Below are 23,524 nucleotides of genomic sequence, written 5' to 3'. Positions count from 1 at the left end.
AATCATGTCTGTTACTGCGCCATAGAAACCAAATAATCATGTCTGTTACTGCGCCATAGAAACCAAATAATCATGTCTGTTACTGTGCCATAGAAACCAAATAATCATGTCTATTACTGCGCCATAGAATCCAAATAATCCTGTCTGTTACTGTGCCATAGAATCCAAATAATAATGTCTGTTACTGCGTCATAGAAACCAAATAATCCTGTCTGTTACTGCGCCATAGAATCCAAATAATAATGTCTGTTACTGTGCCATAGAATCCAAATAATAATGTCTGTTACTGCGCCATAGAAACCAAATAATCCTGTCTGTTACTGCGCCATAGAAACCAAATAATCCTGTCTGTTACTGTGCCATAGAAACCAAATAATCATGTCTATTACTGCGCCATAGATTCATGGTTATCATGGTTCTCTCTTGTTCCTCGACAGCAGACAAATGGTGAGCAATACGTTTGGAACATGGAATCGCAATAAAATCACAGTATCGAATCACAATACATATAGAATTGTGAGAATCTCCATACATAAGTATGGTGATAATATAGTATGGTCAGGCCCCTAACAGATAGCGCTTTACCTAGCTGTTGAAACACTATGTGATGGATGCCTGGTAAAGCCAGTCATTTCTGCATCTGCTGAGTGCCTCTGCCTGCCTCTCTCAGCCCAGATACATACAGTTGAAGTCGGAAGTTTACATACACCTTAGCCAAACACATTTAAACTGAGTTTTTCACAATTCCTGACACTTAATCCTAGTAAAAATTCCCTGTTTTAGGTCAGTTAGGATCACCACTTTATTTTAAGAATGTGAAATGACAGAATAATAGTAGAGAGAATGATTTATTTCAGCTTTTATTTCTTTCATCACATTCCCAGTGGGTCAGAAGTTTACAAACACTCAATTAGTATTTGGTAGCATTGCCTTTAAATTGTTTAACTTGGGTCAAACGTTTCGGGTGGCCTTCAACAAGCTTCCCACAATAAGTTGGGTGAATTTTGGCCCATTCCTCCTGACAGAGCTGGTGTAACTGAGTCAGGTTTGTAGGCCTCCTTGCTCGCACATGCTTTTTCAGTTCTGCCCACATATTTTCTATAGGGTTGAGGTCAGGGCTTTGTGATGGCCGCTCCAATACCTTGACTTTGTTGTGCCATTTTGCGACAACTTTGGAAGTATGCTTGGGGTCATTGTCCATTTGGAAGACCCATTTGCGACCAAGCTTTAACTTCCTGACTGATGTCTTGAGATGCTTCACGGTTTGGATGGTGTTTGGATGGTGTTTGGATGGTGTTCTTCGGCTTGCAAGCATCCCCCTTTTTCCTCATAACATAACAATGGTGATTGTGGCCAAACAGTTCTATTTTTGTTTCATCAGACCAGAGGACATTTCTCCAAAAACTACGATCTTTGTCCCCATGTGCAGTTGCAAACCCTAGTCTGGCTTTTTTATGGAGGTTTTGGAGCAGTGGCTTCTTCCTTGCTGAGCGGCCTTTCAGGTTATGTCGATATAGGACTCGTTTGACTGTGGATATAGATACTTTTGTACCCGTTTCCTCCAGCATCTTCACAAGGTCCTTTGCTGTTGTTCTGGGATTGATTTGCACTTTTTTGCACCAAAGTACGTTCATCTCTAGGAGACAGAACGCGTCTCCTTCCTGAGCGGTATGACGGCTGCGTGGTCCCATGGTGTTTATACTTGCGTACCATTGCTTGTACAGATGAACGTGGTACCTGCAGGCGTTTGGAAATTGCTCCCAAGGATGAACCAGACTTGTGGAGGTCTACACTTTCTTTTCTGACCAGAAATTAACCAGAAATTTGTGGAGTGGTTGAAGAACAAGTTTTAATGACTCCAACCTAAGTGTTTGTAAACTTCTGACTTCAACTGTACAACCACATCACCAGAACAATGACTTCGGGGGACTCTGGTTCAGTCCAACACTGACGTGTGCTTTCTCCCCTCCCAGTACGTAGTGACGGAAGGCTCGTCTATGTCAAGCTGCCCCAGGCCTTCAGTGCCTCTGTAATCAGCTAGATACCATATGACTGTGTCTATCTGTTCTGTCTCCCACCCGGCAGTGCGCTCTGATGGGGGGATCCACTATGTCAAGCTGCCCCAGGCCTCCTCTGCCTCCTTCGTGCTCAGGTTCATGGAGACTCTGTGTCACCAGCTGCAGAGTGACAACCTGTTCTCCTCCCAACCCTTCAGCCCTGCATTCATGGCCTCCACTGGACACACAGCCTACGACAGGAGCACGTCAGGTAATGCCTGCAAACCATTGTGTGTGTGTGTGTGTGTGTGTGTGTGTGTGTGTGTGTGTGTGTGTGTGTGTGTGTGTGTGTGTGTGTGTGTGTGTGTGTGTGTGTGTGTGTGTGTGTGTGTGTGTGTGTTGGTGAGCTTTTCCTTATCTTTGTCACAAAGCCACAAGGCAGCATGTATTTTCCATCAACCTACACCATCAACAGTCACATTAGAAACTGTGGCTATTTCTCTAATATTCCATTGGTCATCTATAATGTCATAGCATTTCCTTCAACAGGTCACTGACCCACATGAAACATCAGACCCCAAAAAACACAAGTTTATAGAGATATCTGAGCGGCCCTCAGTTGGCAGTAGCTGATGCCGTCTCTCTCCTCTCCTCTGTTGTCTTCAGTAAAAGAAGAGATGTCAGAGGCCTTGTCCATAGCCAGAGGCGCCGTAGGAAGGAGCAGGCGCTTCCAGATGGACAGAGACAGGGACTGTAACCTTTACCCTGCCCCCCTGTCCTCCTCCAAACGGCTGCACAGCACAGAGGCACACCCCTCGGAAGGTACACTAACACCCCTCAGCCTCAGAGCTACCCCTGGTGCACTCACTGGGGATGCATCGCAATAGTTTGAAATTACCTCCTGTCCTTCCTTTGTCATCTCGTCTCCTTCAGTACTGATATATAAACACAAAATACAGGATAAGGAAAAAACTAAATGGAGGATAGCTACTCAGGAATTGACTTTCACCTGTCCAGTTCTTTAATGTCAGTGCAGATGAAATGAGGAGAGGAAGCCTCTCTACACTATTAAGACGCAGCCCAGTGCTGGACTGGGCACTGTGATTAACTAGAAGGAGAGGAAGCCTCTCTACACTATTAAGATGCAGCCCAGTGCTGGACTGGACACTGTGATTAACTAGAAGGAGAGGAAGCCTCTCTACACTATTAAGATGCAGCCCAGTGCTGGACTGGGCACTGTGATTAACTAGAAGGAGAGGAAGCCTCTCTACACTATTAAGACGCAGCCCAGTGCTGGACTGGACACTGTGATTAACTAGAAGGAGAGGAAGCCTCTCTACACTATTAAGATGCAGCCTAGTGCTGGACTGGACACTGTGATTAACTAGAAAGAGAGGAAGCCTCTCTACACTATTAAGATGCAGGCTAGTGCTGGACTGGACACTGTGATTAACTAGAAGGAGAGGAAGCCTCTCTACACTATTAAGATGCAGCCTAGTGCTGGACTGGACACTGTGATTAACTAGAAGGAGAGGAAGCCTCTCTACACTATTAAGATGCAGCCTAGTGCTGGACTGGACACTGTGATTAACTAGAAGGAGAGGAAGCCTCTCTACACTATTAAGACGCAGCCCAGTGCTGGACTGGGCACTGTGATTAACTAGAAGGAGAGGAAGCCTCTCCACACTATTAAGACGCAGCCCAGTGCTGGACTGGGCACTGTGATTAACTAGGAGGAGAGGAAGCCTCTCTACACTATTAAGATGCAGCTCAGTGCTGGACTGGACACTGTGATTAACTAGAAGGAGAGGAAGCCTCTCTACACTATTAAGACGCAGCCCAGTGCTGGACTGGGCACTGTGATTAACTAGAAAGAGAGGAAGCCTCTCTACACTATTAAGATGCAGCCCAGTGCTGGACTGGACACTGTGATTAACTAGAAGGAGAGGAAGCCTCTCTGCACTATTAAGATGCAGCCCAGTGCTGGACTGGACACTGTGATTAACTTGAAGGAGAGGAAGCCTCTCTGCACTATTAAGATGCAGCCCAGTGCTGGACTGGACACTGTGATTAACTTGAAGGAGAGGAAGCCTCTCTACACTATTAAGATGCAGCCCAGTGCTGGACTGGGCACTGTGATTAACTTGAAGGAGAGGAAGCCTCTCTACACTATTAAGATGCAGCTCAGTGCTGGACTGGACACTGTGATTAACTTGAAGGAGAGGAAGCCTCTCTACACTATTAAGACGCAGCCCAGTGCTGGACTGGGCACTGTGATTAACTAGAAGGAGAGGAAGCCTCTCTACACTATTAAGATGCAGCCCAGTGCTGGACTGGGCACTGTGATTAACTTGAAGGAGAGGAAGCCTCTCTACACTATTAAGATGCAGCCCAGTGCTGGACTGGGTACTGTGATTAACTAGAAGGAGAGGAAGCCTCTCTACACTATTAAGATGCAGCCCAGTGCTGGACTGGACACTGTGATTAACTAGAAGGAGAGGAAGCTTCTCTACACTATTAAGATGCAGCCCAGTGCTGGACTGGACACTGTGATTAACTAGAAGGACCACTCTACTGAATTAACACAAATAACCACTTCCTTGTGTCATCAGTAGAGTGATAGTTGTGGCCAATCGTCTTCCTTCTTATTGCATCCTGATTCGACATTATTGAAACACTTTCCTTAATGCATAACTGCTGTTTGATTCATTAAAACTTCCGCTTGTATAGTTTATTAATGAAGTCTTAGTAACTGTACAGATATTGATGACCTGCCACTGTTCAATGTAATTGCATCAGCAGCTAACGGCTAAGCTACCACTTCATGATTAATCACCGATCACCAAGCAGCTAACGGCTAAGCTACCACTACATGATTAATTGTCAAGCAGCTAACGGCTAAGCTACCACTTCATGATTAATCACCAAGCAGCTAACAGCTAAGCTACCACTACATGATTAATCGTCAAGCAGCTAACGGCTAAGCTACCACTTCATGATTAATCACCGATCACCAAGCAGCTAACAGCTAAGCTACCACTACATGATTAATCGTCAAGCAGCTAACGGCTAAGCTACCACTTCATGATTAATCACCGATCACCAAGCAGCTAACGGCTAAGCTACCACTTCATGATTAATCACCAAGCAGCTAACGGCTAAGCTACCACGTCATGATTAATCACCGATCACCAAGCAGCTAACGGCTAAGCTACCACGTCATGATTAATCACCGATCACCAAGTAGCTAACGGCTAAGCTACCACTTCATGATTAATCACCAAGCAGCTAACGGCTAAGCTACCACTTCATGATTAATCACCAAGCAGCTAACGGCTAAGCTACCACGTCATGATTAATCACCGATCACCAAGCAGCTAACGGCTAAGCTACCACGTCATGATTAATCACCGATCACCAAGTAGCTAACGGCTAAGCTACCACTTCATGATTAATCACCAAGCAGCTAACGGCTAAGCTACCACTTAATGATTAATCACCAAGCAGCTAAAGGCTAAGCTACCACTTCAGGATTAATCACCGATCACCAAGCAGCTAACGGCTAAGCTACCACTACATGATTAATCGTCAAGCAGCTAACGGCTAAGCTACCACTTCATGATTAATCACCAATCATCAAACACTTGTTAAGTTTCTCATGACACATTATTAGATGGCATTTTACTTTAAGAATTCATGTGTGTGTGACACTGTATTAGTGTGTGTGTCTATACGCTGACGATCCTACCTCTCTTACCCTCCATCAGAGCCCCTTCCTCGCAGTGAGAACGGGTTGACTGAGGACCCTATGGACACCTCCACCTCTCCCTCCATGACCCCTCGCCCCCTGACACAACGCACCACCTCAGAGTACCGTGGCCAGGGGTCCAGCAGCCCCTACTACCCTGGGTCTGGCCCTGGTCACCCCCCACCACCACCCCTCAGGCGCCTGGCCCCCAACCCTCCCGACCTGGGGTCCAGAGGGCTACAGAGAAGAGTGGAAGGTAGGCCTTGTAAGAGCTGAACCCCCATTGGCTGGCTGACTGGGCGGGCCTTGTGTGTGCCTCTGGATTGTAGTTGGCCATTTACGTTTCTTTGAATGTAGATTTTTTTGGGGTCTATTTTGGGGCTAGGCTTCCTGTGTTGGAGCAGATCACATTCAATAATTTAGTAACTTAGCAGATGCTCTTATCCAGAGCGACTTAGTTAGTGCATTCATCTTAAGATAGCTAGGTGAGACAACCACACATCTCAGTCATAGTCAGTACATTCATCTTAAGATAGCTAGGTGAGACAACCACACATCTCAGTCATAGTCAGTACATTCATCTTAAGATAGCTAGGTGAGACAACCACACATCTCAGTCATAGTCAGTACATTCATCTTAAGATAGCTAGGTGAGACAACCACACATCTCAGTCATAGTCAGTACATTCATCTTAAGATAGCTAGGTGAGACAACCACACATCTCAGTCATAGTCAGTACATTCATCTTAAGATAGCTAGGTGAGACAACCACACATCTCAGTCATAGTCAGTACATTCATCTTAAGATAGCTAGGTGAGACAACCACACATCTCAGTCACAGTCAGTACATTCATCTTAAGATAGCTAGGTGAGACAACCACACATCTCAGTCACAGTCAGTACATTCATCTTAAGATAGCTAGGTGAGACAACCACACATCTCAGTCACAGTCAGTACATTCATCTTAAGATAGCTAGGTGAGACAACCACACATCTCAGTCACAGTCAGTACATTCATCTTAAGATAGCTAGGTGAGACAACCACACATCTCAGTCACAGTCAGTACATTTTCCTCAATAAAGGAGCACTACAGTGCTAGCAAGACAAGTTTGATCAAGAAAGGCGATGGTGTTTTTATTTTCATTCGTTTAACAGAAGTGTAGTCAGTAAATATTTTGTCTAGCACTGCCACCTAGTGGACAATGCCATGGATATGTTGTACCTTCCCTGTAATGTATTTTTCTTTATTTAACTAGGCAAGTTAGTTAAGAACAAATTCTTATTTTCAATGACAGCCAGTGGGTTAACTGCCTTGTTCAGGGGCAGAACGACAAATTTTTACCTGGTCAGCTTGGGGATTTGATCTTGCAACCTTTCAGTTACTAGCCCAACGCTCTAACCACTAGGCTACCTGCCTCCCCCCTCTAACCACTAGGCTACCTGCCTCTAACCACTAGGCTACCTGCCTCTAACCACTAGGCTACCTGCCTCCCCCCTCTAACCACTAGGCTACCTGCCTCTAACCACTAGGCTACCTGCCTCTAACCACTAGGCTACCTGCCTACCCCCTCTAACCACTAGGCTACCTGCCTCTAACCACTAGGCTACCTGCCTCTAACCACTAGGCTACCTGCCTCTAACCACTAGGCTACCTGCCTCTAACCACTAGGCTACCTGCCTCTAACCACTAGACTACCTGCCTCTAACCACTAGGCTACCTGCCTTTAACCACTAGGCTACCTGCCTCTAACCACTAGGCTACCTGCCTCCCCCCTCTAACCACTAGGCTACCTGCCTCTAACCACTAGGCTACCTGCCTCTAACCACTAGGCTACCTGCCTTTAACCACTAGGCTACCTGCCTTTAACCACTAGACTACCTGCCTCTAACCACTAGGCTACCTGCCTTTAACCACTAGGCTACCTGCCTCTAACCACTAGGCTACCTGCCTCCCCCCTCTAACCACTAGGCTACCTGCCTCTAACCACTAGGCTACCTGCCTCTAACCACTAGGCTACCTGCCTCTAACCACTAGGCTACCTGCCTCCCCCCTCTAACCACTAGGCTACCTGCCTCTAACCACTAGGCTACCTGCCTCTAACCACTAGACTACCTGCCTCTAACCACTAGGCTACCTGCCTTTAACCACTAGGCTACCTGCCTCTAACCACTAGGCTACCTGCCTCCCCCCTCTAACCACTAGGCTACCTGCCTCTAACCACTAGGCTACCTGCCTCTAACCACTAGGCTACCTGCCTTTAACCACTAGGCTACCTGCCTCTAACCACTAGACTACCTGCCTCTAACCACTAGGCTACCTGCCTTTAACCACTAGGCTACCTGCCTCCCCCCTCTAACCACTAGGCTACCTGCCTCTAACCACTAGGCTACCTGCCTCTAACCACTAGGCTACCTGCCTCCCCCCTCTAACCACTAGGCTACCTGCCTCTAACCACTAGGCTACCTGCCTACCCCCTCTAACCACTAGGCTCCCTGCCTCTAACCACTAGGCTACCTGCCTCTAACCACTAGACTACCTGCCTCCCCCCTCTAACCACTAGGCTACCTGCCTCTAACCACTAGGCTACCTGCCTTTAACCACTAGGCTACCTGCCTCTAACCACTAGGCTACCTGCCTCCCCCCTCTAACCACTAGGCTACCTGCCTCTAACCACTAGGCTACCTGCCTCTAACCACTAGGCTACCTGCCTTTAACCACTAGGCTACCTGCCTCTAACCACTAGACTACCTGCCTCTAACCACTAGGCTACCTGCCTCTAACCACTAGGCTACCTGCCTCTAACCACTAGGCTACCTGCCTCTAACCACTAGGCTACCTGCCTCTAACCACTATGCTACCCGCCGGCCTGTAAAGTCTGAAAGGATTAGTATTCATGGTGGTTAACTAGAGAGGTGAATATTGAATTCTGACTCTCTGCTGCTCTGTCTGTGTGTTCTGTTCTTCAGCTGCAAGCTCCACCACAGGTCCTGAGCACCTAGCAGCTGCAGACCGGGAGGCTGCAGCGGGGAACGGGGCCGGGAACGCCCCTTCCTCCTGGTCTGTGGATGAGGTGATGCAGTTCGTCCACGACGCCGACCCCCAAACACTCGGACCCCACGTGGAGCTCTTCAGAAAACACGTGAGTGGACCTTGATTGATTGATTTATTGATTGATGATGTTTCTTGTCCTTTTTCTTCCTTTGGAGCATCACTGCTGATAGAGGAAAGAAGACAAGGAGAGGCAGACACTACACTATTGAGATGCCCCCTAGATGTGTGTCTAAGTGCCGGGTCCAGGCCTGATGTTACACTATTTGAGATGCTCCCTAGATTATTTTAATGTTGTGTAAAAATTCAATAAATATTTTAAAAAATCAAAAATTCACCCTGGATATGTGTTAGGTGTCTGGCCTGGTTGTGATGTGCTCCAGCCTTCCTTGCTGTGTGTAGGTCCCTGTCAGAAGCAGGAAGCAGAAAGGGAGGACGCCTGTGTCACAGAGATAGATTTACACCAGTGTTCTAATTCTATTCCTATGGCCTGTGTCCTCTGTGTTTAGTCTATAACCTGGGAGACGAGCACTGGGCTGTCTCAGAACCTTCCCTACCTTTCTGGAGAGAATCACTTTCATTCCCTCCAGGAAAACCCAACTCTCTTAAACCATACAGGCCATCTACAACGTAGTGAATGTTTACAGTACGACGCCAGACAATTTCTGTTTGGAATTTTCTGTTGATGTCTGTCTGGACATCTCAGCTCAGAGAGAATTATGTTGTTGTCCTGCTGTTGAACGTTAAAAAAAAACACAACCTTTCATTTAGAAGAGTTAATCATTGATGTTTCGGCCATCTTGGCTGTCATCTTGTCCTGTGTTGGTGCTCAGCCCTCTTTCTGACTGGGTTTGTCTCTTGTCTTCAGGAGATCGACGGAAAGGCGCTGATGCTTCTACGTAGTGACATCATCATGAAGTACATGGGTCTGAAGCTAGGCCCCGCCCTCAAGCTATGTCACCACATCGAGAGGCTCAAACAGACCAAACAGTAACACTCTCTCTCACACACACACACACACACACACACATACACACACACACACTAGAATGGGAAGATCATCTTGGCTGTGAAACCCTAAGCACAATGAGTCCTTAATCATTCCTTTGCAGAGACCCTCATAGCTCATCCTGTGATGAAGAGCATTCAGAGAAACAGTATGGACGTCAGTATGAACGTCAGTACAGAGAAACACTATGAACCAACTTCAGTCTACTATTCTTTAGAATAGACACAGCTGAATCCCAAAGGATCATGTTGAGTGTTTACCTACCTATGCATTGTCCATGTACACCTTCTGTCAACCCTTACCTACTTAGCCTGGTCCCAGAACGTTCTGTAAAAAACAAACAGATCTGAGACCAGGCTACTGTCAGCCGTGGAGGCCTGGAGATGCAAGGAGCCGTCTCCACACAACCCCCAATGGCATGTACTGCTTGTTGCACTAGCCTCTCATTGCAATAAGATATCAACCATTCAGCTTCTATATGGATACTGTGATTTGATTCTTTAATAGTTTCAATTTCAAAGGATGTTGATAAGGAGAATGTACCATGCTGTTAAGATTCATTGTTTGTTTTGGACACTGCATTTGACCGTACTCCTTAGTCCATTCAGGGTGTGACATCACAGCATCTGGACTCCTGTGGAACACTGATCCTTCTTTGGATCGCCCGATGGAACTTCTAACCAGGATCTATGATTGTGATTGGACATTCACACATTCCTCTGCTGCGTGTACATTCTAGAATACGTTGGACAATGAAGACGGGAAGTTCCTGTTCAAGTCAAAGTCTTATTGTAAAAGAAGAAGGTGGACTTATGTTTGAAGAACCAGACAAAAAACCTGTGTTTTACATAAAAAGCCAAAAAAGTATGTTTTTTTTATATCTTGGATTTTGTACTGTGTGTAAAAGGTATTATTAATCTCTGCATATATACAGGAAGGTTGTGTTGAATCCTGTCTGTATTTTAACCCAAACAATCTGGTATTTGTAATGGTAGTGTTGGCTACACCATCAGACAACTACCCGATGGTAGCCGAGCTGAACATTGATTGCAATAAGTGTATGGCCTTCATCTCATTTCAAATCATAGCCGTTAAAAGTAGATAGTTGACAGTTGGTTGTCTGAAGGTTTTCAAGCACCAAATGGACAGTTGATATGTATTTAACGTTTCATGTTCAGGATATCCAGCATATATAGATACAAGGCTATACAGCAGTCAGGCAACAGGCTAGGATATGGAGTGTTAGGGGGATTTAACACACAAGCAAAAGAGATGTGGATGGGATTCATTTGTTTCACAACAACCTATAATGTGATAAACTATGACTTATTTTAGTATTTATCTTGTCGCTGTGGCAGAAGAAGTGATCAATTTCAGATTTTTTTTTTTTTAGAAGTCATATATTCAAAACAGTCTTTTGTAGTTGCATTTTTATGTGAACGCTTTTAGTTTAAATGAAGGGTAATAGTTCAAACGGCCTTGCTTTATTGTGATACTCAGGTTTTACTAGGCTTTTGTGTTTCAGGACAGAGTTCTTCATAGTAGCATTTGCTGTAAGTTCATTTTCTGTTTGACAATATTTTAGATCAACTTTGTATATATTTTTTAAGATTCTACATTTTCATCTGTTGTTCCATAGAAACAACACACAGTGTACATATATGGGGAAAACAACTTTTTCAAGTACCGGTACTGGAAAATGGTTGTTAAATAATATTTGCATATGTACTTTCACGCAATTAAACCCTTTTTTTTCACCATTTGCCTCATTTCATGAGAGTTGACAAGCATTTTTATTTTAACCTTTTTATTTAACTAGGCAAGTCAGTTAAGAACAAATTCTAATTTACAATGAGGGCCTACCGGGGAACAGACAATGAGGGCCTACCGGGGAACAGACAATGAGGGCCTACCGGGGAGCAGAACAGACATTTTTACCTTGTCCACTCAGGGATTTGATCCAGCAACCTTTTGGTTAATGGCCCAACGCTCTAACACTAGGCCGCGCCGGCACGAACCTTTAACAATCTGAAAAGGGAAGTGTCCCTTTAGTTATAAATAAGTAAATGCGAATCATACAAAGGGGAATCATACTCAACAAGAACACGTTGTTTTATTCTCAGGTCATTTTTTTCCAACTGAATCACATACAAACATGAACCATCAAATGACTGGCTAAGTGTCAGATCCTCAATCAGATATGAAATACTGTATAGGCCTAGCAAAGCATCGACAAATGTACCTTTTCACATGGAAAGTAGCAGACGATGGACAGCCACATTTCATCTGTGAATTGACAGCATTTTGTAAAAGGACAAAGTCATCCTTTAACAGTTTATATTGATGAATTAAACATGAATGTTTTGTAAGGTACAAATGTCAGACAACTACAAATACAGTCACAACACTACAGCAACAAAGTCGTCCTCTGTCTCTCAACACATGGAAGAGATATTGTCCATGCCAGGAAGATTATCCCCAATCGTCTGCCGTAGTCACAGCACTTGGCCAATGTCTCAGAAGAACACGTTGTAACTTCTGTCAAGCACAAGAGCTAGCAGTAAAGAGGCATGTAATCGACTGGAACCTCGGGTCTCTTGTGTCCCACAAGACTGGGTTAGCCTGTTGAGCTAAAGCCTAGGCATTAGCTAAGCTCAGGGAGCTAACACAAGTCTTCAGGTCTTAGTCAAGAATAGTTCACCTCATCACCACCTCCTTTATGTAACAGAGACAGCCCTGTCTGTCTGATCCGGGATTCGATCCCACTTCTACAATGACACTTCACGCTCCGGCCTGGTCCCAGATCTGCAAGACAGTACAAACAGATCTGGGACCAGGCTAACTCCTCTCTACTAACAGATCTGGGACCAGGCTAACTTCTCTCTACTTCCTGGGGCAGAAGGCAGCCAGACGTTGCTTCTTGATGGGGAGGATGTGGATCTCCTGTGAGCTGACCTTCTTCAGTTTGATGGCCTGTCTGTTCCTGGGGAGGTTAGGGTCCTTCTGCTCCACCACATGGTGTCCTCTGGGTAGAGGCAGAGCACCGTAACACTGATGTAACAGCGCCCCCGTGTGGCCGGAGGAGTCGTGTTGTTTAATAGACAAGCTCTTACTGGACAGCCCTGAGAGAGACTTGATCTTCCCACAGAAGATGGCGGTGGCGGGGATCGCGTCTTTGACCGCCACGATGACTTTGGCTGTTTGAGAGGTGTGAAAGATCTCAAAGTTGGAGCTGCCGCTGCTGCTCTTGGGCTCGCTGCTGGGTCTGTTACCGCTCCCGCCTCCGTCCACCACCGCCCACTGACGCCGTCTACTGAACTCTACATGGGTTACGCCGTTCAACAGGTTAGGGTGGTGGTGGAGCTTCTGAGTGCACTCCGCAGGCTTTAAGACCTCCAGAGAAACAGATGTAGTGCCCTCGGGTGAAGGGAGCCAAGCTGTAGTAGTGCTCTCGGAAGAAGTGTGCCAGTCCCGCGATGAAGGACGCTCTTTTCTTTTCTGTTTACTAGCTACAGACAGGTCGAGGATAGTGTCATCGTGTTGTTGAAATGCCATTTCCTGCTTTGGTTGGATTATGGGAGGGGCTTTCACTGATAGGTCAAGCACCTCCCCCTCGGGGACCATGGCAACAGAGGACAGAGAGGCCATGGACGATGGAGGGTAAAGAGTCATCATGTTCCCGTGTGGTGGAGGACTGACGATGTCCTCATAGTTAGTCTGTGTGCTTTTAGTCACCATACAGGCTGGTTTAGAGGTGTCAGAGAATCCTTTTGACTCCTGGCTCTGTGGGACGGGGATAGGGAGAGGGAGAGGGAAGGGTAGAGGCACAGGGAGAGGAACAATGACAGGGTAGGGGACCAGGAGGGTGGCAGGGGGTACCAGGGGGGCTAGCGGGGAGCTGTAGGGGTAGGAGAGGGGTGGAGGTTGGGGTTGGGATGGGGGGAACGAGGCTGAAGCAAACGGGTCAGTTGGGGTTGATCCCGCTGGGTGACAGGAAGAGGAGATGGGGTTGGTCTGAGCAGAAAACAGGTCCTGTATGAGGGCAGCGAATGCTGGGTTCTGGAGGATGGCATAAATACCTAGGAGAGAGAAAGAGATTGTATTACTACAATTGAAGGGATTACACACCAATAGTAGACAGCTGAATTACTATATACCATTACAATTACCTGGGTCCTGGGCTGGAGGTCCAGGTAGTTTCTGATCCAGGGCTGGAGGCTGGCAGAAGGCCAATGAAGCCATGGAAGAGGTCTGAGGCTGGGTGTGACACAGCAGATTGTTCTGGAGGAAGGACAGGGAGGGGCAGGGGGGAGTCTGCTGGAGCATCGCTCCCATGGTGTTCAGATGCTGGAACACATGCTGCTCCAGGACCAGAGGCAGGGAGAGGCCAGGGCCTTGGGAGAGGGAGCCCAGGGAGAGAGGCCCCTGGTGGGTCAGGAGGTACGGAGGGATCCCCTGGGGAGCGGTTCCTCCAGCCATCTGTTGGAGGGGGTGGATGGGCAGCATCACAGGACTGTCCCCCAGACAGAGAGGCTGAAGCACGGTGGCAGCCACCTTGAGAGCCACCCCTTCTGGAGCCTCGGCGCTGGGACTGACCATGGTGGGGGACGTTGGGATAGTTACCATATGTGAAAGGGTTGGTTTCTGATTAGCCTGGCCAGGAGAACTGATGCTTGAGTCCTCACTTGTAATCAGCTGGGTGACAGTGTTCTCTACCTTTCTGACCCCCTCTCCACCACCACCTCTTCCTCCTCTACTACTTCCCCCATTCTGAGGAAGGTCAGCTACATGCTCTGAGCAAAGATCCTCCATCTTCTTTTTCCTCAAAACATCCACTGGAGTCTTAGCTTAGGACAGGAGGGCCATGGTTACTGTTTAGCAGTGACTGGCATCTAACCTGACGGGGGGAAAGAAAAAAAGCTAGTTTTAATGAAAAATGAAGTGGAGAAATATTGGTCATTAGTCAGAACTAGAACTGGCAAGTTAGCAAAGTAAAGTAAGAGAAAATAACAAGCTTCAGTGTTTATTCAGTGTTCATGTGGATGAAAGCAGAGTAGAGTTGGGAGCTTTATGTCCCAGTCCCCTCCTGCTATGATTTAATGAAAGACCCCGAGGACAAACTGTTGGCTTGACTTGGTTCAACTCAAAATGAACACTAAATCACTTCTAAATCCTCTTGTCTTTTCCAAATCTCCCAGTATTACCCATGAACCTGCTAGTGATGCCTGTGTGTGTCCCAAATAGCACCCTATTCTCTATCTAGTGTATTACATTTGACCTGAGCCCTATGAGCACTATGGGCCCTGGTCAAAAGTAGTGCACAATAAACCTAAATACAATAACTAACATTGCCAGCACCAGTACATTTATTGCAAACGTGTTTCCCTGGCAGGCATAGATGAAGCAGGAATGTCATTTCATAAGGGTCATGTTGAGCCTGGTTTAATTGAGTTAGATTGGACAGACGGTGGCTCATGTCTTTACAGAGACCTAGGAGGTAAAGAACCTGTAATAAACCTTGTCATAATAATGAAGAGACAGTAGAAATACTCTGTGTGTGATAGCTGAAGCACTGACACAAGCTCACCGCTGATGTACCACTTATTTTAGCAGCAGAAGAGAGAACACAGGAAATCTGTTATTTTGTTCTCCAACATATTGACCAAATACAGGAAACAGGATATTTCTATAATGAGGCCTCGAAGTGACCATAAAACTAGACTGGATCAATATGAACAACAGTCCACCATTGTCGTGTTTTAAACCAGAGTTAAAACTAGACTGGATCAATATGAACGACAGTCCACCATTGTCGTGTTTTAAACCAGAGTTAAAACTAGACTGGATCAATATGAACGACAGTCCACCATTGTCGTGTTTTAAACCAGAGTTAAAACTAGACTGGATCAATATAAACAACAGTCCACCATTGTCGTGTTTTAAACCAGAGTTAAAACTAGACTGGATCAATATGAACGATAGTCACCATTGTCGTGTTTTAAACCAGAGTTAAAACTAGACTGGATCAATATGAACAACAGTCCACCATTGTCGAGTTTTAAACCAGAGTTAAAACTAGACTGGATCAATATGAACAACAGTCCACCATTGTCGTGTTTTAAACCAGAGTTAAAACTAGACTGGATCAATATGAACAACAGTCCACCATTGTCGTGTTTTAAACCAGAGTTAAAACTAGACTGGATCAATATCAACAACAGTCCACCATTGTCGTGTTTTAAACCAGAGTTAAAACTAGACTGGATCAATATGAACAACAGTCCACCATTGTCGTGTTTTAAACCAGAGTTCTGGAAAACCTTCACAGAGCAATTTAGATCAGTATGATTCCTGATTAGGTCTAAATATGACCAGAAACAGAACTAGTCCTGGCCTCTCACCTCCCAACGTCTCTCCTTTCTATTAGATTTAGTTGTTTTGTGGTGGAAGCCAATGGCTTTAGCCTGGTCTCAGATCTGTCTGTGCTGTCTTGACAACTCCAGCGCATTGCTGTGACAGAAATTGAGTTGTCAAGACAGCGCAGACAGATCTGAGACCAGGCTATTGTGAGGTTGGATCAGGCTGGATATACCTCTTCCACTCAGTTAGTTAGATCAGGCTGGATATTCCCTTTCCACTCAGTTAGATCAGGCTGGATATTCCTCCTCCACCCAGTTAGATCAGGCTGGATATTCCCTTTCCACTCAGTTAGATCAGGCTGGATATTCCTCCTCCACCCAGTTAGATCAGGCTGGATATTCCCCCTCAACCCAGTTAGATCAGGCTGGATATTCCCCCTCAACCCAGTTAGATCAGGCTGGATATTCCCCCTCCACTCAGTTAGATCAGGCTGGATATTCCTCCTCCACCCAGTTAGATCAGGCTGGATATTCCCCCTCAACCCAGTTAGATCAGGCTGGATATTCCCCCTCAACCCAGTTAGATCAGGCTGGATATTCCCCCTCCACCCAGTTAGATCAGGCTGGATATTCCTCCTCCACCCAGTTAGATCAGGCTGGATATTCCTCCTCAACCCAGTTAGATCAGGCTGGATATTCCCCCTCAACCCAGTTAGATCAGGCTGGATATTCCTCCTCCATTCAGATAGATCAGGCTGGATATTCTTCCTCCACTCAGTTAGATCAGGCTGGATATTCCCCTCCACCCAGTTAGATCAGGCTGGATATTCCTCCTCCACCCAGTTAGATCAGGCTGGATATTCTTCCTCCACCCAGTTAGATCAGGCTGGATATTCCTCCTCCACCCAGTTAGATCAGGCTGGATATTCTTCCTCCACTCAGTTAGATCAGGCTGGATATTTTCCCTCCACTCAGTTAGATCAGGCTGGATATTCCCTTTCCACTCAGTTAGATCAGGCTGGATATTCCTCCTCCACCCAGTTAGATCAGGCTGGATATTCCCTTTCCACTCAGTTAGATCAGGCTGGATATTCCTCCTCCACTCAGTTAGATCAGGCTGGATATTCCCTTTCCACTCAGTTAGATCAGGCTGGATATTCCCTTTCCACTCAGTTAGATCAGGCTGGATATTCCCCCTCCACCCAGTTAGATCAGGCTGGATATTCCCTTTCCACCCAGTTAGATCAGGCTGGATATTCCTCCTCCACTCAGTTAGATCAGGCTGGATATTCCTTCTCCACTCAGTTAGATCAGGCTGGATATTCCCTTTCCACTCAGTTAGATCAGGCTGGATATTCCTTCTCAACCCAGTTAGATCAGGCTGGATATTCCTTCTCCACTCAGGTAGATCAGGCTGGATATTCCCCCTCCACTCAGTTAGATCAGGCTGGATATTCCTCCTCCACCCAGTTAGATCAGGCTGGATATTCCCTTTCCACTCAGTTAGATCAGGCTGGATCTTCTTCCTCCACTCAGTTAGATCAGGCTGGATATTCCTCCTCCACTCAGTTAGATCAGGCTGGATACTCCTCCGCCACTCAGTTAGATCAGGCTGGATATTCCTCCTCCACCCAGTTAGATCAGGCTGGATATTCCCCCTCAACCCAGTTAGATCAGGCTGGATATTCCTCCTCAACCCAGTTAGATCAGGCTGGATATTCCCCCTCCACCCAGTTAGATCAGGCTGGATATTCCTCCTCCACCCAGTTAGACCAGGCTGGATATTCCCCCTCCACTCAGTTAGATCAGGCTGGATATTCCCTTTCCACTCAGTTAGATCAGGCTGGATATTCCTTATCCACTCAGTTAGATCAGGCTGGATATTCCCTTTCCACTCAGTTAGACCAGGCTGGATATTCCCTTTCCACTCAGTTAGATCAGGCTGGATATTCCTCCTCCACCCAGTTAGATCAGGCTGGATATTCCTCCTCCACTCAGTTAGATCAGGCTGGATATTCAACCTCCACTCAGTTAGATCAGGCTGGATATTCCATTTCCACTCAGTTAGATCAGGCTGGATATTCCCCCTCCACTCAGTACAGACTGGATATCCCCCCTCCACTCAGATCAGGCTGGATATTCCCCCTCAACCCAGTTAGATCAGGCTGGATATTCCTCCTCCACCCAGTTAGATCAGGCTGGATATTCCCCCTCCACCCAGTTAGATCAGGCTGGATATTCCTCCTCCACTCAGTTAGATCAGGCTGGATATTCCTCCTCCACCCAGTTAGATCAGGCTGGATATTCCCCCTCCACTCAGTTAGATCAGGCTGGATATTCCCCCTCAACCCAGTTAGATCAGGCTGGATATTCCCCCTCAACCCAGTTAGATCAGGCTGGATATTCCCCCTCAACCCAGTTAAATCAGGCTGGATATTCCCCCTCCACTCAGTTCGATCAGGCTGGATATTCCCCCTCAACCCAGTTAGATCAGGCTGGATATTCCCCCTCAACCCAGTTAGATCAGGCTGGATATTCCCTTTCCACTAAGTTAGATCAGGCTGGATATTCCTCCTCCACTCAGTTAGATCAGGCTGGATATTCCCTTTCCACTCAGTTAGATCAGGCTGGATATTCCCCCTCCACCCAGTTAGATCAGGCTGGATATTCCCTTTCCACTCAGTTAGATCAGGCTGGATATTCCTCCTCCACCCAGTTAGATCAGGCTGGATATTCCCTTTCCACTCAGTTAGATCAGGCTGGATATTCCTCCTCCACTCAGTTAGATCAGGCTGGATATTCCCTTTCCACTCAGTTAGATCAGGCTGGATATTCCCTTTCCACTCAGTTAGATCAGGCTGGATATTCCCCCTCCACCCAGTTAGATCAGGCTGGATATTCCCTTTCCACCCAGTTAGATCAGGCTGGATATTCCTCCTCCACTCAGTTAGATCAGGCTGGATATTCCTTCTCCACTCAGTTAGATCAGGCTGGATATTCCCTTTCCACTCAGTTAGATCAGGCTGGATATTCCTTCTCAACCCAGTTAGATCAGGCTGGATATTCCTTCTCCACTCAGTTAGATCAGGCTGGATATTCCCCCTCCACTCAGTTAGATCAGGCTGGATATTCCTCCTCCACCCAGTTAGATCAGGCTGGATATTCCCTTTCCACTCAGTTAGATCAGGCTGGATATTCTTCCTCCACTCAGTTAGATCAGGCTGGATATTCCTCCTCCACTCAGTTAGATCAGGCTGGATATTCCCCCTCAACCCAGTTAGATCAGGCTGGATATTCCTCCTCAACCCAGTTAGATCAGGCTGGATATTCCCCCTCCACCCAGTTAGATCAGGCTGGATATTCCTCCTCCACCCAGTTAGATCAGGCTGGATATTCCCCCTCCACTCAGTTAGATCAGGCTGGATATTCCCTTTCCACTCAGTTAGATCAGGCTGGATATTCCTTATCCACTCAGTTAGATCAGGCTGGATATTCCCTTTCCACTCAGTTAGATCAGGCTGGATATTCCCTTTCCACTCAGTTAGATCAGGCTGGATATTCCTCCTCCACCCAGTTAGATCAGGCTGGATATTCCTCCTCCACTCAGTTAGATCAGGCTGGATATTCACCCTCCACTCAGTTAGATCAGGCTGGATATTCCATTTCCACTCAGTTAGATCAGGCTGGATATTCCCCCTCCACTCAGTACAGACTGGATATCCCCCCTCCACTCAGATCAGGCTGGATATTCCCCCTCAACCCAGTTAGATCAGGCTGGATATTCCTCCTCCACCCAGTTAGATCAGGCTGGATATTCCCCCTCCACCCAGTTAGATCAGGCTGGATATTCCTCCTCCACTCAGTTAGATCAGGCTGGATATTCCTCCTCCACCCAGTTAGATCAGGCTGGATATTCCCCCTCCACTCAGTTAGATCAGGCTGGATATTCCCCCTCAACCCAGTTAGATCAGGCTGGATATTCCCCCTCAACCCAGTTAGATCAGGCTGGATATTCCCCCTCAACCCAGTTAAATCAGGCTGGATATTCCCCCTCCACTCAGTTCGATCAGGCTGGATATTCCCCCTCAACCCAGTTAGATCAGGCTGGATATTCCCCCTCAACCCAGTTAGATCAGGCTGGATATTCCCCCTCAACCCAGTTAAATCAGGCTGGATATTCCCCCTCCACTCAGTTTGATCAGGCTGGATATTCCCCCTCCACTCAGTTTGATCAGGCTGGATATTCCCCCTCCACTCAGATAGATCAGGCTGGATATTCCCCCTCCACTCAGATAGATCAGGCTGGATATTCCTCCTCCACTCAGATCAGGCTGGATATTCCCCCTCCACTCAGTTAGATCAGGCTGGATATTCCTCCTCCACTCAGAGAGTTGTTTACGTGCAGGCCAAATAAATAAGATACTTGTGTACTGAGAGGGAAGACCCAGCTATCTACAGTATATTCCCATGGAGACTGTCTTTGCCGGTCATATTACTGTGGAATACAATACTTCCACGTTGACAGAAACTCTGTCAAATAGATCTGAACCTTAGGGTCAGCATATGAACCTTAGGGTCAGGTTTCCAGGACACATTGAAGCCTTGGTTCCTCATGGACATAGAAAATGTTCCATAGAAAATCTCCAGTCTCCTACAATATTAAAATGAAACTGAAGAGAAAGCTAAAGAAAGGCTCTGTTAGGTTTGGGGGAGGAAGACGAGGTACGGGGAGGGTTAAATCAAATCCTGGTGATATCCTGTTAAAGTCCTTGAACATGTCCTTTATGTCTCTCTTATCAGGTCACCCTGACACAGACACGAGGAGAGAGAAAACACATAAACCCTCCTCAACACATCTCGTCCAATAGCAGGCCTGCATGTACACCACAGATATGAATATGCCCATCCAAACACCAGATACAGAACCTCCCCCGCATGACCAGGATCTAGAATGTGAATAGAGGACGGCTCTCCTCTGCTTGGCTCTCTTCTCCTCCCCAGCAGTCGGTCGGGGACTGAGTTGAAAAGGTTAAGCCGGGGGTAATAGGCCATATGTAGCTGTTTAGAGGGAAGCTTTTCATTTGTGAGGCTTCAGGGTCCTGTGGTGAATTGTGTTTGGAAAAACCTTAATGCCAAAGGAGGTCTGTTCCAACTCCATGACCCTAATACACTGCTTAAGGCTGTGTGCCAAATGACACCCTATTCCCTATGTAGTGCACTACTTTTGACCAGGGCCCATAGGGCTCTAGTTTAAACATAGTACACTACATTGGCCAGGGAATAGGGTGCCATTTTGGGACACAGATTAGATCTCCTGCTGTTCTGCTGATCACTGGCCTGGACAAAATGGTTCCTCTGCATTAACCCACTAATGTAATAAAAGAAAGGACATTTGGAACGGTAAATTAATAATAATGTCTACAGAGCATAGCCGTCAGATTCAGGATGATACACTAGTTCCTGTATTTGAGAGTCTTGTTGTCATATATTTTTCTTCAGTTGGCCTGAAGACGTCAAGGCTTAGTTAGAAATTGGTTTTATTGAGTGTAAATATTCTGAATAAGTTCTGTAAAAATAGTCTGTTCAAGCCTGACTGTAAAACACTGGAGCTTTTTACAACTGTAAGATGCATCTGATTTTACGAAAGCCACGTTTTTACAAATCTGTCTTCAATTGAAACGTCATTCTGTTGACTTACACTCCCTGGGACTCATCTGGGGCGGTGATAGAAATGAGGTCAACAATAATCAAGAGTTTACATTCAAGCACTTGTTTAAAATGTGGTGGAAAACAAACACATGCTCTTAAAGCTACCAGCACTGTACACACACACACACACACACACACACACACACACACACACACACACACACACACACACACACACACACACACACACACACACACACACACACACACACACACACACACACACACACACACACACACACACACACACACACACACACACACAATCTCACGCATACACACACACACACACACACACACATACAATCTCTCTCTCACACACACACACACACACACACACACACACACACACACACACACACACACACACACACACACACACACACACACACACACACACACACACACACACACACACACAATCTCACGCATACACACACACACACACACATACAATCTCTCTCTCTCACACACACACACACACACACACACACACACACACACACACACACACACACACACACACACACACACACACACACACACACACACACACACACACACACACACACACACACACACTGCCTGACTAAACTCCACTTTATTGGTCTGAAATCTATTAAACGCCCTGCCAAGAACTCTGAAATAAATCTTCAATAAAAAGAAAGTCTTCTAAATTAAAATCCCAGCATTGGAAGCGCTACAAGGTTAGCCACCGACCGGCCAGCCGGCTTCAAGAAGGTGATTTATCCTCCAGAGAAGAAGAAACTCAGCAGTAAAGTCAAATAAAAGTGTAACATTTCCAAACACACCCCAAACTCCTGCCTGGAATAATGACTTGTTGTACATGTATTTATGTGGGTTCCAGAACACAACCATGTGCATGGACGTACACGCACACACACACACATACACACACACAACATACACCATACACATGCACAATGACACCCCCCCATACACACAGTGACCCCCCCCCCCACCCCCCCACACACACGCTCTTAATGCTACGCACAATGACCCCCCCCCCCCCAAACACACACATAAGTCAAAGAAGCAGCAGTGCACGGCGAAGGCTTCAGAAACGAATCCAGACTACTACTTCATCACTACTACAGGACGAATGAACTCTACCACTGGGCAGCGCCTGGCTGGGCCTGGGATGAAGCTTTGAATTTATGGTCAGATTCCTGACGGACAGAGAGTCCAGTCAGGGTAGCGTTTTAACAACAGTCATGTGAGGTGTGTGTGTGTCTGTGTGTGTGTGTGTGTGTCTCTGTGTGTGTGTGTGTGTGTGTGTGTGTGTGTGTGTGTGTGTGTGTGTGTGTGTGTGTGTGTGTGTGTGTGTGTGTGTGTGTGTGTGTGTGTGTGTGTGTGTGTGTGTGTGTGTGTGCGTCAGTAGAGGCTGCTGAGGGGAGGACGGCTCATAATAATGGCTGGATCGGTGTGAATGGAATGGCATCAAGCCATGTAGTTGATGTATTTGATACCATTCCACTGATTCCGACCAGCCATTACCATGAGCTCGTCCTCCCCAATTAAGGTGCCACCAGCCTCCTGTGGTGTGCGTGTGTTTGAAGAAGACCTACCACACAAAACTGTATCAATCCGCCAACGTCCAGATTACCTTCAGGTGAACGACCCACGGT

The 23,524-nt window shown here is 46.6% G+C and overlaps 2 protein-coding genes across 7 annotated transcripts in view; one reads left to right on the top strand and one right to left on the bottom strand.

Moving 5' to 3' along the window:
- scml2 (Scm polycomb group protein like 2) overlaps positions 1–11,567 on the top strand; it is a 69,521-nt gene extending 57,954 nt beyond the window's left edge. For 4 of the 6 annotated variants that reach the window (XM_071330805.1, XM_071330804.1, XM_071330806.1 and 1 more), the window contains 5 exons: positions 2,086–2,268; positions 2,664–2,819; positions 5,765–6,010; positions 8,717–8,889; positions 9,667–11,567. In XM_071330805.1, coding sequence (XP_071186906.1) covers positions 2,086–2,268; positions 2,664–2,819; positions 5,765–6,010; positions 8,717–8,889; positions 9,667–9,792 — 884 coding nt within the window. In that variant the 3' untranslated portion in view covers positions 9,793–11,567. The remainder of the gene's footprint in view (positions 1–2,085; positions 2,269–2,663; positions 2,820–5,764; positions 6,011–8,716; positions 8,890–9,666) is intronic. The other 2 variants (XM_071330807.1, XM_071330808.1) reach the window with 2 other exon arrangements.
- Positions 11,568–11,901: 334 nt separating this feature from the next.
- The window catches only part of rai2 (retinoic acid induced 2), a 26,286-nt gene continuing 14,663 nt past the window's right edge, over positions 11,902–23,524 (bottom strand). Inside the window, exons 2-3 of the mRNA XM_071330810.1 lie at positions 13,977–14,704; positions 11,902–13,886 (exon numbers count right to left, since the gene is read on the bottom strand). Coding sequence (XP_071186911.1) covers positions 12,691–13,886; positions 13,977–14,619 — 1,839 coding nt within the window. The 5' untranslated portion in view covers positions 14,620–14,704 and the 3' untranslated portion in view covers positions 11,902–12,690. The remainder of the gene's footprint in view (positions 13,887–13,976; positions 14,705–23,524) is intronic.

Source organism: Salvelinus alpinus, chromosome 10 (assembly GCF_045679555.1).
Source record: "Salvelinus alpinus chromosome 10, SLU_Salpinus.1, whole genome shotgun sequence".
NCBI lineage: Eukaryota > Metazoa > Chordata > Actinopteri > Salmoniformes > Salmonidae > Salvelinus > Salvelinus alpinus.
This window is presented reverse-complemented; position numbering and strand designations above follow the sequence as displayed.